At 44.9% G+C, this 15,021-nt stretch overlaps 1 protein-coding gene across 1 annotated transcript in view; it reads left to right on the top strand.

Annotated features, from left to right (window-relative positions):
• Positions 1-2,208, top strand: part of TTC9 (tetratricopeptide repeat domain 9) — a 29,643-nt gene extending 27,435 nt beyond the window's left edge. The window contains exon 3 of the mRNA XM_028100405.1: positions 1,308-2,208. Within this exon, the coding sequence (XP_027956206.1) occupies positions 1,308-1,387 (80 nt within the window). The 3' untranslated portion in view covers positions 1,388-2,208. The remainder of the gene's footprint in view (positions 1-1,307) is intronic.
• Positions 2,209-15,021: the final 12,813 nt, after the last annotated feature.

Raw genomic sequence — 15,021 nt, 5'->3', positions numbered from 1 at the left:
TGAGGACCTCACACTCCAGCTGGTGAGACAGAATATGAATGGATACTCTTGGTGCTGAACTCAGCATCTTCCAGGAAGCATGCTCTGACTTCTCTGGTCACCTCCCATTTCTTAGAGCCTGCATTACCTGGACCGTTCACTCAAACTCATATCCACCAGCTCAGCCACTCATTCATTCTCCCAATAGGGAGCAATGTGCTCCCTATTCCACAGACATTTACTGAGCAGGTACAGTGGATCAGGATCTATTCTAGATGCTGGGTAGATAGCAGTGAATAAAAGGAAGCTGCTACCTTCCAGGAGTTTATGTTATAACGGAGGAGGAGAGGCAGTAAACAAATGGACAGATAGGTAATGTAATATTTAGTCATGCTAAGCGCCAGGAAGAAAATAAAGCAGAGTAAAAGAACCAGGAGTAAAGGGGGTGCTGTTTTACACCAAGTGGTCAGGAAGAGTCTCTCTGAGGAGGTAACATTTAAACAACAAATTTGACTTGGTGTTACCATGGTTGTTCACTTGGCTGATTTTTTAAAAAATGCAGTTCTCCATCCAAGAAGAATTTAAGAACTTCAGGATCAGTTTGCAAATATCTAAATGTATACTTTTTTCTATATTCTTAAAGAATGCCCATATCCCTTCTCTTTATTTTTATGTGTCACCGGTTCTTTTTCTGTATATAAATTGTGTTCTATACTCTAGGCAACTTGAAGACTAAGAACTGGACCCATTTAACAGAATTTTCTTGAACACCTCCTATATGCCAGCACTGCTAGACGCTACCCCTGGCATTTCTGAGTACTAGCATTCATATGACATCCCAGGCAGGCTGCTCACTAATTTAATGCCTTAGAATGGGGGGGGGGATGCCCCCGTTTCTGGGGAGGTGGGTACCTGACCTTACGTAAAGGACAAAAGACAACGAAGCAAAGTCATTTTAAACTCTTCAGTTTAAAAAATTTACCTTCAGTGAATATTTATTGCTCACTGGATGAAGCACGTTCAGACTTCTCTATTTCGGTCCTCACAGCAGTTGTATGAAGAAGGTACTATGCTCCCCAGGGGAGGCAGGCTGCCAAGTTGCATGCACCACTTAACCACGGGGCTCCCAGGGCATCTTCATCTCTCCAGGGGCTCGGTTCTCCCCTTTGTCACAGTGAGGATGAGGACCCATCCTTGGCATGATTGCAATGATGTGAAATAGATGATGAAGGTAACAAGCGTGGCACAAAGTAGGATTCTGTGTAGACCCGACAGTTCCCCGCACCCCCCGCCCAGGTGCTCCCTAAGATGTGTTTCCCTCCTCACAGACACCAACGTGATTCGGTACATCCAGCTGACGGAGATGAAGCTCAGCAGATGCTCCCAGAGAGAGAAGGAAGCCATGTAACAGCTGCTGCCGCCCCAGAGCCGGGACTCCCAGGCAGCCCCCAGCGAAGAGCCCCTCCTAGGTTTTGTTCCCTTCTCCCCACTTCCTCCGGCTGCCCCTCAACAACCTGTCTGCTCCCAGTGTGAAAAGAAGGAGACATGCAGGTTTGGAACCTGGCAGGTTGCCTGCCATGGAGACACCCCTTCTCTAGCAGGCCAGCTACTGAGAGGGACCTAACTTCTTCGGGGACAGCCGGAGAGGACTCTTACAGGGCCGAGAGTGCTGTCGTAGCTTTGACTTTGGCCAGTGCTTCTGACAGAGGCAGAGCCTGCTGAGTGTACCAGCCCAATGGCAGCAGGCACAGAGCCCCCGGGCTGGACCCCTTCACACTTTGCCGACAGACCAGAGCATCTCAAGGCAACCGTGACAACTCCAGGGAGGAGACAAACACCAGAAGCCTTGGGTGAAACCAACAGACAGTGAATTTGTACACTGGATTCCCTGCCCCCAGTCACCTCAGCCCCTGCCTCCCTCCCTCCACTTGTGGTCTCAGCCTGGCTTTCTTCTCTCCCCCTCAGGGATCTGAGACTGCCAGGATTCACATGCCATGGAAGCCCACTCTCAGTGCCCTCTGGTGACCACACATACCATGCTCCCATACTCCCACCCAGCAGGCAGCTGGCCACAGCAGAGCGGCAGGGTGAGGTGGGCCAAGGCTGAGCGCTGAAGCGCCGAGGTGACGGAGGGGAGGGGCGGTGACATCCTAGGGGAAGGAGCATTGTATTGCCTTCAGGATCGAACTGTGGACTAAGTCAGTGTAAATAAAAATAAATTAACAGGCAGCAGTTCCTGTCATTTCTGTTGGAAGCGGCCCACTCCCTCCCTCAGCTCTGAGTCAGAGCTATGTACGGCTTCCCCCAAAGCAAGGGGCCGTTTGTCTGGTGGTAAACAATGTTAAGCTGCCGCCTTTGTGCGGTAGAGTGGGCCGGCGCTGTGGAGCCTGCCCAGGGACTTGGCTTTGTGGGGATTTGTACAGCCTCCTTTTGATGAAATTATCTGGACTCAATATCTAGCACATAGAATGTGTTCAACAAATATTTGTTGAATGAATAAATTATGACTGCAGACTGGCTCTCCTGCCTTAAACTAATTTTAGCCCAGCCTAGTCTCCTGATATCTATGCTCTTTACGCTCTGCCATGTTGCTTTAGTCAAATAAGAAACATTTACTGAGGGCTTATTGTTTGCCTATCATTGTGCAATACACCGTGGGACAGAGGATGTAGACCCGGTCTTTAAGGAAATAGAAGAGTTGAGAAATACTCATATGAGATTGTCACCAATGACACCTTTAATTTATATGATGCTTTAAATTTTTCAAAGCACTTTCGTGTATTTTTTGTGTGATTAGTGAGACAATATTGTACAAATTAAAATATATACAGATGCAATAATGTTAATAGCATTTATGAAATGCACTATCCTCAGACCACTACATGTATAATCTCATTTCTTTCCTGCAATTACCCTATGAGATACTATTCCCATTAGGTGGATAAGGAAACTTAAAATCCAGAAATATTAACTATCCCAAGGTTATATGGCCTTACGTGACATAGCTAGGATCTGAACCAGGTCTGTCTGACTCCAGAGCTCTAGCTCCTAACTAACCTATGGTTCGCTGCTGCTCTACAAAGTATTATATTGAGCGGTTACCACCATTAGGGAGCAAGACGGTGCGTATTGAGTTGAAAAGCCTTGACTATGCCCATGATGGTACGTGGGCTGCCTCTGTATTTAGTCCAAGGTTAAAAAAGGTCCCTAACACCAGACTCCCTAGTGATCGGGGCAGTGACAGGCCAGGAAAGACAGCCGAGACCTAGCAGTTATTTCTGTGTATTATTCATTCTACTTTCTGATGGCAGCGCATATCCAAACCCACCTAGCGTTCCCCCAGCACTGGGGAAGGTTCACAATTATAGGTAGAGATCGAAAGGAAACACAAAGTTAATTATGGGTTCTACGTGTAATCAGAGGCTTCGCCACTGCAGGATCCAATCACTGCTGAGGGGCCCAGAAGCCAGCAGTCCAGGTTATATTCACATAGCTCCTGAAAGGCTTCCAACGGGGGCTTCAAGAAGGTGCTAGAAATACCCAGGGGCCCGCAGTTGCTTGCCTATAGCTCACTTCCAGAGAAGAGGAAAAGGAAAATGCTGTTACAGCTGCCACATTCTCCCCCAACCCCTACCAGATCCTTCCCTCTGCCCTCTTCTTCCAGAATGACTTCACCCGTCCCCGACTCAGAACCGTCCTGCATCATACACAGCATAAGCAGATGTGCAAAACTCCCCCGTTGCCAAGCCTCCAGCCCAGAAAGCTTGCAAGTTGGCAAACTGCTTGTCGGGAGCTGAAGGAAGGGGATGAGGTCAGGGGTGGACTGCAGAACCAGTTCTTCCTTTGGTCTTCATGCCGTCAGGAAGGACTCACTAACTATCCCCGAAACAGGGCAGGAGAGAGGTCTTGCCTCAACAAGTAAGTTGGGGCAGAGCTGTACAGATGGGGATAAGATTGTCTCCATCCTTCTAAAGAGAAGGTGGAAAACCAGAACTAGGGGAGGACAACCTTGGGCACAGGCCATCTGCCTGTCTGGTGGTTTGCATACACTTGCTTACTGGAATCCATTCACTGTGACCCAAAGTTAAGTGATCCCAAAGTAAAAAATTGCCTGCGGGTGTTGTTCGATGTTTGGGGTGGAGGGATTGAACTTGCTGTGCATTTGTCCAACAGGGACTTCAGAAAGCTGTTAAGCAAGATCAGGTCTATTCACCCTAGCAGACCTTCAGCTTCCTGCTCCCCATCCCTCCCCAAAACGGGGACCGTGATTTAATGACACGCTTTGTTTGCAGATGTCACTGCTGAACCAGACCTGGAGCACTAATCCTGGATCTGACCTGCTTTGTCATCTCCTGCTTGGACTTTTGTAATAGACTCTTTGTGGAAAAAATTATACTTTTCTTGTTATTGTTATGAAAGCCTCACATGTGTATTGTAGAAATTTTAGCAGGGGAAAAAAAGACAAACTCCAGCCCAGCATCCTACCACCCTAGACAAACATTGCTATCCTTTTGGACTTATCTTTCAGTTCTTTTTGGTATAAATGTACACATGCACATGATGGTTTTTTTTTTTTTTAACAAAAACTGGATTACACTGTGTATATTCTTTAGTAACTTACTTTTCAAAATGTGTATTTATATTTTAGAATATGTAATACTCATACAGATACAAAATTCAAAAAGGACACAAAGTTCTATAGTAAGAAGTAAATCTCCTTCCCACCCTATCTGCCAGCATCTAGTTTCCCTCTGATTACTTGTACTGTATATCCTTCCAGAAACATTTATGCATTTTTCAAATATATGTGTATATATTCTTTTGTCACAAATGGAAGCATATCAGACACTTTTTTTGCACCTTATGCTACTTCCCTTACTATATTATGAATGAAACATTTTTCGTGTGTCTCTCAAACTTTTTCAACAGCATCCTCATTATGCAGATGGACTCTCACTTGGTAGCCCGTCTCCTTATAGTGATTATTTCATTTGTTCCCATTCTCTATTGTAAATAATGTTGCAGCAGACATTCTTGTAGCTAAATTTTGCACACACTTATGGCTATTTCCTTGGGATAAAATCCAAGAAGGAAATTGCTTAGCTATCCTTTAAGAATTTTGATATATGTTGCCAACTGCCTTCAGAAAGTTTGTACTAAACTTCACACTCTCCTATTTGCCGGCTTGAGAGTGCCCTGTTCCCTGCAACCTCACTAAGAGTGGGTATGGTCATTTACCAAATCTTTACCAGTCCAGTAGGAAAATAATAGTATGTCAATGTTATTTGAACTCACACTTCTTTGATTATTAGTGAATAACATCTTCAAATGCCCACTGACCATTTGTACTTGTTTATTTGTGATTTTTCTATTTATTTGATATTGGTATGTTTATTCTCAACATGTAATTTTATTAAGAATATTATTTTTGTCAAGAAACATTGCAAATATGCTTTCCAAGTGCTCTGCTTTCAAATTTTGTTTATGGTGCTCTTTGACACACATAAATTCTTAATTCTGCAATTAATTTGGATCTCTGTTGCCAGCTCCTTGTACCTATGGTTCACCCTCTTGTTGCTGTCAGAGCTCCCCTTCTAAAACACAATCTGATTCTGTCACTCCACAGCTTAAACATCTTTAGTGGCTCCTCACCCCTTTTAGGATAAAGGCCCAACTCAGCATAACACACAAGGTCCTCCATGTAGTTTCTCCCGCGGACTCTTCCAGGCTCCCCTCCTGGTCCTCTTCCAAAGGTACCCTACATCTCACCATTGCACAGCTCCCTGTGATTCCCCAAACCCATTGCTCTGGGTCTCTGAGCCTTTCCATGTGGTTCCCTCTGCCTAGTTGGCCATGCCTCACCCCTCCAACCCCCTCTTTTCCTTGCTAACTCCTATAGGACTCGACTGAGGCATCACTGCTCCAAAGCTTTCCTTGACCCCATGGTCTGTACTCCTATACCAACATAAACCTGCCTCTGTAGCATTTGCTACAAGGAATTGGAACTTCCTATTTATGTTTGTCTCGCCCACCACCTGGCTGATCCTTGAGGCAGGCACTGGGGTTTATTCATTCTTTGCAGCCAGAATGTTGAGCACAGTGCTTGGCACACAGTAAGTGCTCGATAAACGCCGAGCCCTGAATCTGGAATGAATGAGTAATGGATTCAGTGGCCAGTGTTACTTGGGAAAAACACAGGGCTGGACTGAATCTATGCTTCTGAGAACCAAGAAACCACAGGAGACACGTACTCCAGTGCTGTGCTTTCCAGAACATCAGAATCACTTGAAGTAGCTTTTTAAAAATACATAATCTCAGCCTCTGCCTTAGACCCATTGATTCAGGCTCCCAGGGATAACACTCAAGATACTATAGATTTTAAATGTCCTAGTGTTTCCCATGACCAGCCAGGTGAAGGAGCACAGTGAGGTAGACCAGCAGACAAATCAGAGCTCCCAGCTCCACCATTTCTAACCATGTGATCTCTAAGAATGGACAGTTGGAGCTTTGTTTGAATACCAGCTTTGACATCCACTAGCTGTGTGACCTTGGGGCTCTTGCTTGACTTTTTGATCCTCATTTTCCTCCCCTATATGTGAGGATAATTTTATATTCCTTACTGGGCTACTGGGAGGATTAAGAAATAACTTGTCCTCCTAGCTCAGGGCCCTGCACAGAGTAAGCGTGGAATAAACATTCATTTCCTTCCCCCAACCTCCTGAGCCCCCGGTTCCTCAGTTATGGTATGGCTAATACCTTTACGTTCATTTTCCAGTTTCCCACCCTGCATTCTAGAAGGAAGGAACTTCCAATAAGCCCTCGAATTACTCTCTCATCAAAGAGGGTAAGGACTTGGTTGGGGGGATGGGGCAGAAGAAGCCACATACTCTCTCACATGCCCTCTCCCAACATGTCAGAGAGTCCACAACAATCAGTTGGGATAATTCTGCTGGTTGGCAGAACCAGGGGTCTTCTAGTCACATCCAAAGATCAACTCAGTTTTCTTCCTGTGGTAGCACACAGAGGCCAGTGGCTTCTGGGCTGCAAGAGGAAGGTGACCACCAGGAAAGAAAGTAATCATTGCCTGTTTCCTCCCAATGCCCTGGGATCCTACTCACATGCCTCAGGGCAGGAAAGACAAAACTGGCTGTAAGGCAGAAATAGCTGATTTGCAGTTGCTCTGAAGAAGGTGCCCCTGTGTCCTGCTCCCAATACCTACTTGCCCTCTCCCCCCAGCCCAGGGCCAGCCACACAGACAGGGAAAATGCATTCAGCCCATCAGGCATGACAGAGTTCAAATTACCAAGTCAGCATGAAAAGCCCCACTCTAAATGGACTGAAATTGGATTCTATTAAAAACCACACTCAGTGAGGCCCTTAGCTATTAATATTTGTGAAGACGTGGAGGAAGGGAAGCAGGCAGCGATCCCTGCAAAAGTTTGGGGATCTCAGCTGTTCAGTTGAATTGCTTGTCTGGAAGCAAGCCTACCGTTGAAAGCCAGTTTGCCCTGTTTTCAGCATCTCATAGCATATTAGGGCTGGGAGGAATCTCAAAGCTCACTAGTTTAACCTTTCATCTTACAGCTGAGGGATCAAGTCCAGAGAAGATGAGTATTCAAGGTCACACAGCTCGTCAGTAACAAAGCTAGAACTGGAAAGAGGTCAGTTTTCTGACAACAAATATAATATTCTGTCTACTGGGCCAAAATACACAGCACCTATCTTAAAAAAAGAAAGAAATGCTGGGGCGCCTGGGTGGCTCAGTCGTTGGGCATCTGCCTTCGGCTCGGGTCATGGTCTCAGGGTCCTGGGATCGAGCCCCGTATCAGGCTCCCCGCTCAGCGGGGAGTCTGCTTCTCCCTCTCTCTCTGCTGTTCCCCCTGCTTGTGCTCTCTCTCTCTGTCAAAAATAAATAAAATCTTCAAAAAACAAACAAACAAACAAAAACAATAGGATTCCTTTAAAAAAAAAAGAAAGAAATGCTGTAAAATTATTCTCTTCTAGAGAAGGAAGGAACATAGTGCACATTCATTCATTCATTCCCTCACTCGGTATTTTTTATTCCACTAACTTCATTATAAGTGGTTCAAAGGTCAACAAAGTATTTTCCCTGCTTGAGAAGCTTAGAGTCTGTAAAGAAGAAAGAAAAATAAACAGGCAACTTCAAATCTGTGTAATAAATATTACAAAATGCCAAGGGCATACATGGAAGAGGCATCTCTACCAATCCTGGAGGATCAGTGAAGATTTTCCTGAGGGGGTACCAGCTGGTAGAGCAGAATAGGTGAGAGATGAGTGAACTTCAGGGTCAATGGCAAGGCTCTACTGTTCCTTTTCTTGGATAAAATCTGAAAGGAGATGAGATAGTTATCATGAGCTATCTTTTCTTACCCTTTTCCTGGTTTTTCAAGCCTGGGCTCAGACAATGTCACTTTTACCACCTGTGTAGGCCCAAGGGCTGAGGAGTCACAGAAGACATTATAGGTTATATCTGACTAAATGCCCTCTGTGTAGAACCGGGATGAGTGACTATAATGGTATCTCTGATTGCAGTCAGAAGCTCTTCAAGAATTGTGACTTCCATAATAAGCAAAAATCCTACACCATGTTTCACAAATGTAACTCCAGAGGCATAGTGTCATGAGCACCCTGGATATATTCCATCGTTTTGTGTGATCTCAGCCTCTTTATTCTAGAACAGCACTGTCTATCCAAAATAAAATGTGAGCCACCTATGTAATTCTAAATTTTCTAGCAGCCACATTTAAAAAAGTAAAAGGAGGCAGAAAAATTACTTTTAATAATATATTCTAAACAAAAATAAAGTTAAGAAAATAACCAGAAAGAATAAAATACTCAGGAATAAATTTAGCAAAAGACGTATAAAGCTTAAACTCTGAAGACCACAAAACATGGTTGAAAGAAATTAAAGAAGATTTAACTAAATGGAAAGATAACTCATGTTCTGAATTGGAAGATTTGACATTGTTAAGACATTAACCTCCCAAACTGATCTATAGATTCAACACAGTCTTTATCAATATCCCAACTGAGCTCTTTGCAGAAATTTACAAACTAATCTTAAACTGTACATGGATATGCAAGGGACCCAGAATAGCCAAAACAATCTTTAAAAAGAAAAGCAAAGTTGGAGGACCCTCAATTCCCAATTACAAAAGCTTACTACAAAGATATAGTAATCAAGACCATGTGGTGTTAGCACAAAGATGGACAATAGATCAGTGGAATAGAAATGATAGGTCAGAAATAAGCCCTCACCCTTATGGCAGATTGCTAAGATACTTCAAGGGAGAGAAGAAAGAGTCTTTTCAACAAATGGTGCTGAGACAACGGCATAGCCACACGCCAAAGAATGGAGTTGGACCACTACCTTATATTACACACTCAAAAAATTTACTCAAATGGGTTAAAGACCTAAATGCAAGAGCTAAAACTTTAAAACTCTTAGAAGAGAACATCTTTCTGATCTTGGGTTAGGTGATGTTTTCTTGGACGTGAAACCGAAAGCATAAGCACAATTTTTTATTTTTAAAAGACAAAATAGATAAAATGAACTTTTTATCTATTAAAATTAAAAACTTTGGGGCTTCAAAGGACACCATCAAGCAAAATGACAACCCACAGTATGGGACAGAATCTCCCACCTTTTGCAATCATTTTTCTGATAAGATATTTGTATCTAGACTATATACAGACCTGTTTGTTGGTCTTCCTGGCTAAGCGCAAGGCCAGGAAGTGTCTCCGAGGAGGGAGGTAGACACGGCGATGGAATAGTAGTGGTTGCACATGGCAATGGCAAGGTTGTGCAGGTGCAGCGTGGCTCCCACCCACTGGAAGAGCGAGTCCGTCAGCCGCATGACATGGAAGTGGATGAGCTGCTCCCACAGCCTTGTACTGAAGTTGTGCAAGATGTCCCCACCCGCAGTGGCCCACAGCCCCTCCATCGCCGGCCCGGCTAGACCCAAGCAAGCCTAGAATCCACCTTCTTATATTGGGCTAGAACCTGTTTTCCAGTAGTTTCCATCCATGACCTGCCTTTGGCCCTCTTCAGAGCCAACCAGGTCTTCTCTTCAACATGACCTTCCCCCATCTGGACTCTCTTTAAAGTCTTCTTATTTTCTGGCCTCTATGTTCCAGTTCCTTCAACTATTCTTTCCTCACAGGTTTTCCAGCACCAGCCCTTGTTTTTCGGTCTATTCGTGTTCCTCTTAAAATGTGACACACACAAGCATACCGGCCAGCACAGAAAACAGGGAACCCTCGTTGTCTCTCTCCATCGGGACTGCAAAGGTGCCTAGCTTTTTTATCAGTTCATTTCACAGCTGGTTGTGGTATACTTGTGGCCCCATCTTCTATTTATACCACTGATTTTAAAATTTGTATTATTGAGTTATAATTCTATACTATAAAATGCACAGATCTCAAGTATCAGTTGATACATCCTAAAAATGAATACACTCCTGCAACCTATACAGCAATCATAATATAGAACATTGCCTTCACCCTAGAAAGTTCTCTCATGCCCCGTTCCCAACAGTCTCCTTCCTGAAACCCTAGAGGTAACCGCTATTCTGATACTAGCCCCATAGATAAGTTTTGCAAACACAAAACTTGTTTTTGAAATTCATATAAATGGAATAATATAGTATTGTAACATTGTATTTTTATCTTCATGCACAGTTTTATTCCTACTCAATTTAACCACATTGATTTTGGTCTGTCCTTTACAGCTTGTGGTGAGTGTTTTCATCTCAATTCCATCACCCATATCTGCTAATTTTCCCCAACTTCATGCCATCTACAGATGTGAAAACAATTCCTTCTGTCCTCAATCCAGCATAAAACAAGAACAAAGATGGAGAGTGCCGCAGAACTCGCCGCAGAACTCAACTAGAAACCTCCCTTCAATTTTCAGGCTTAGGAGATGGACCACGTTGTGGAAACACTGGTCAAAAGGAGGCATGAGGAGATGATCCATGTCAGTGGAGAGGACTGGGTTCTGCTTGGAATGCATTCATTGAAAAGAGGCAGGTGGGGAACCTGGGCGATTCAGTCAGTTAAGTGTCTGCCTTCAGCTCAGGTCATGATCTCAGGGTCTTAGGATGGAGGCCCGCAATGGGCTCCTTGCTCAGCGGGGTACCTGCTTCTCCCTCTCACTCTCCCTCTGTGCTCTCCCTATCTCTGTCTCAAATAAATAAATAAAATCTTAAAAAAAAAAAAAAAAGAGAGAGGGCGGTGACGACAGGACACTCAAGTGGCATTATGTGCTGGAAGGGGGCAGAGTTGCCGAGGAAGGTCTGAGGTCACGTGCATAGCTGGGAGCACCGAGGTGGAGGGAAGAAAAGAGTTTCCAGGGAGGAGATCCAGGGCCAGGCCAGTCACCTGGGGTTAGAGGGCCATGAAGTTTTCCATGGTCGCCTCAGGCGTCCTGAGCTAATGTTATTGTAGGTCTGTTTTGTTTGTTTGGGTAAGTCCTAAGTGGAGTCTGACGGCTTACAAGGAAAATTATTTTCTTAGATTTAGAATCTGCTGCAACTGTTAAAATTGCAGGGAGCTCTTTATCTCTCCTCTCACTCCCTCACCTCGAAAGCAGTGAGTGAGGCTTTGGGTCCAGGCTGAGTGTAGGCTGAGGGCTAGGGCTGGTGCTGGGGGAAGGACGTTGGAATGTGGTGGTTCTTCTAATCTTTCAGCCAGGAGATGACTCTGCCACAATAAAGTTCACCTTACCAAAATGTTGCTTGCATTTTTACTTTTTGATTACTTTGGATTCGGCATGACAGGGCTCCTGTTTCTTTGACACACACACATGGGCTTAGCAATGCAGATAAGTACAGACCTGTGACTGAGGAGGCCTGACCCTCACTGGATCTGCCTTCACAGGCTGCGGGGCCCTGAGTCTGCGGTGGGCCTCTGCTCCCTCATCCTCATCTATAAATGGGTGGAGGCGGGTCAGAAATCTCTCTGAGTCTCAGAATCACCCAGCCAGCATTTTTAAGAATACAGATGGCGGGATGCCTGTGTGGCTTAGTCATTAAGTGTCTGCCTTCAGCTCAGGTCATGATCCCAGGGTCCTGGGATCGAGCCCCGCATCGGGCTCCCTGCTCTGCGGGAAGCCCGCTTCTCCCGCTCCCACTCCCCCTGCTTGTGTTCCCTCTCTCACTGTGTCTCTTTCTGTCAAATAAATAAAATCTTTTAAAAAAATAAAAATACAGATGGTGGGGTTCAGGAAATTGCATTTTTTTAAAAGCTAAAATTCTGTTACTGGTTCAGAGACTGATATTTGGGAATCACTGAATTGTGTTAATACGCTATAAATATGTGGTAGGATATCTTCGCTGACCCAAACAGAATTGGCCCTTTCTGATCCATGTGCTTATTTCATGTATTTGCTTGAATTAATAAGCATGTTAATCAAAGATAAGAAAGGCTTTTTTTTTTTTTCTGTAGAGAAGCTTGAGAGAACATTGAGGGCTAGAATAAAGACACTGGGGTGTCTGACCATCAGGCATGGTAGAAATTTCTATGATAAGGGAGTGAAGAAATTAAAAAAGGCATTGCCAGTGTCGCTATTTGTCACACAACTCAGTGTAAGGAAGGTACCAACACCTCACTGCCCATGGACTGGACTGTGTAAAGTCTGAGGCAACCTGGGGCTCTCCGGTACCATCAGAACTGACCCTGAGCTTGTAGGAGGACAAAATTCCTTTGCTTCCTCCATTTTGCTTCCATTCCTTGTGACCACAGCTACCTTTTGAGCCACTAAGCCCTGCTGTCCTGGCCTGGGTTTCATCCTGCACCTGCTTGGGTTTGTACCAGCTTCTAGTTAAAAGAACCTGAGGTCTTAGAGGAATCGTCCTGAGATCCAAAAAAGGAAGAATAAAAAGGAAGAGGAAAAAGAGCTGAGAGCTGTTCGATGAGCTCTCTTTGTCAATCAGTTGATCATTTTGCCTGTGAGAAACTGAGGCACAGAGCAGTGATGTGTCCAAGGAACCATGATGGACACAGCAAGAGCATTGCCAACCTGACCTTCACTCCTACAGGGATTCACTGCAGGGGACCTCAAGGTCTACCTTCAGGGTTGCTGGGGGTTGCTTGAGGGAATATAGCTCCCACGCTGGCTTCAAGATAGATGGCAGGCCCTGTGTTGCCACAGAACAGAAATACCCACCCCTCTTCCAAAGTGAGGAGAGCTCAAATTCTTTCTCTACAAGCCCCTCCTACTATGCTGATGGCTCCCAACAGAGCTAGTGAGGGAAGGGTGACCCCCAAGAAAGGGATGGGTCTGCATCTTGGCAACTAAAGGTTGCTCTATTGTTGCCTACACGTCATGCATCGAGCCCTGGACCTTACAGAGAACTTTCGTTTGCCTTCTGAAAGACAACTCACAAGAAACATGAGAATAAAGACAACTGGGAGTAAGGAAACTAAACTCTGCAGGTGTCACCTTCTCTCACCCCTTATTTCTGCTGACTCACTGCTTCTCCCTTCAGAGATGAGCATCTTTAGCTCAGGGTCCCGAGTGAGGCCCATTGACAGGAGGGTGATGAGCTTTCTGGGCCTTAGCCTGGTCACCTAGCTCAAAGGCATCCTCTCTGTCATCAGGTCATTTTGCAAAAATGTCATTCACCTATCTCTCTTGATTTATAGTAGGTTAAACTTAAAAGAATGAGGACTCTAAGAAGCCAAATCCAGAGAAGTAAATATCTCAGATATTTGTAGATAACGAAATGCTTTCGTTGCACAAATTTCACAGGCCTTTAGAGCTTGAAAGGAGCTGAACATATCTGCGGAGCTATGCATTGGAAGGATTGGCTGGCAGGAAGAAGGACCATGTGCCAAGTTATGTTTTGGGGCCCGGAATTGGAATTTACGTCACTGCTAGGAGAACAAAGCAGTAGTTAAGCTGAGCAAATCCTGTCAGTGCTACTTGCAAAATATATCTGGAATCCGACCATTTCTCTCCAGGCCTGTTGTGACCACTCTGGTCTAAGACATGAACTCTACTCCCCTAGCAATATTTTAACTAGACTCACTACCTCTGTCCTTGACCTCCTCAGTCTATTCCAAAGTGATTCTGTTAAAACTTGATTCTCCTCTGCTTAAAGCCCTCTAATGGCTTCCCTCTCACTCAGAGTACAAGCTGAAGTGCTTACTATGAACTACATGATCTGACAAGATCTGGTCCTGTAATACTCTGATTTCATCGCTACCACTCTCCATCGGTTCCAGTGACACTGGCCTCCCTGTGATTCCCTCATGGTGGCAGGCGGACTCCCACCTCAGGGCCTTTGCCCTGGCTGTTCCCTCTATCTGGAATCCTCGCCCCCATCCCATAACACGGCTAGCTCTCTGGTTTCTTTCAAGGTCAATCAAAAGACACTTTAGTGAGGCACTCCCTGACTACCTCCATTTTAAATGTCAACACTTACCCTACCTGCCTGACATTTCACATACCTCTTTCCCATTTTATTTCTTCTCTTAACACTTGTCGGTAATGTATTACATATTTATCTTACTTACTGTCTTCTTCTCCCACTAGAACGCAAATACCGTGAGGGATCACTCCTCCACCTCCAGCAACCAGCACAGTACCTGGTGCACAGTAGATATTCAACGGACGTCGGTTAAATGAGAGAATGAATGAAAGCGTAGTTTGAGAGCTTAAGCCCCTGACATGGTCCCGCTGACTTGCCCTCCAGCTGGGAATTAGGGTCGGGCCTCCTAAAACAAGAACATTCGAGCATCCCCGTCCCCAGCTTTTTACAACTCTGTCTGCCCAAATAGTGGATGAACGGAGACACATTCCTCATACTCACATCCCCACAGCCCGTCCCTTCTGAGCTTCCTTCTCCACCCAGGCCCAGCCCAGCTCAGAGACCCTCCTGCCAAATCCAGAGAACATTTACCTTGAATAAGAGCAATTGTTCAACGAGTGACAGAACTTCCCATGTATCAGCCACGATGCTAAGCGTTTTACATGGAGTACTTCATCCTTATGAGGTCGGTAACATTATTCCCATG

This window comes from Eumetopias jubatus, unplaced genomic scaffold, assembly GCF_037043125.1.
Source record: "Eumetopias jubatus isolate StellerSeaLion01/CBP00866 unplaced genomic scaffold, mEumJub1_p1.0 scaffold_7, whole genome shotgun sequence".
Lineage (NCBI taxonomy): Eukaryota > Metazoa > Chordata > Mammalia > Carnivora > Otariidae > Eumetopias > Eumetopias jubatus.
Note: the sequence above shows the minus strand (reverse complement) of the source record. Positions and strands in the feature narration are given on the sequence as shown.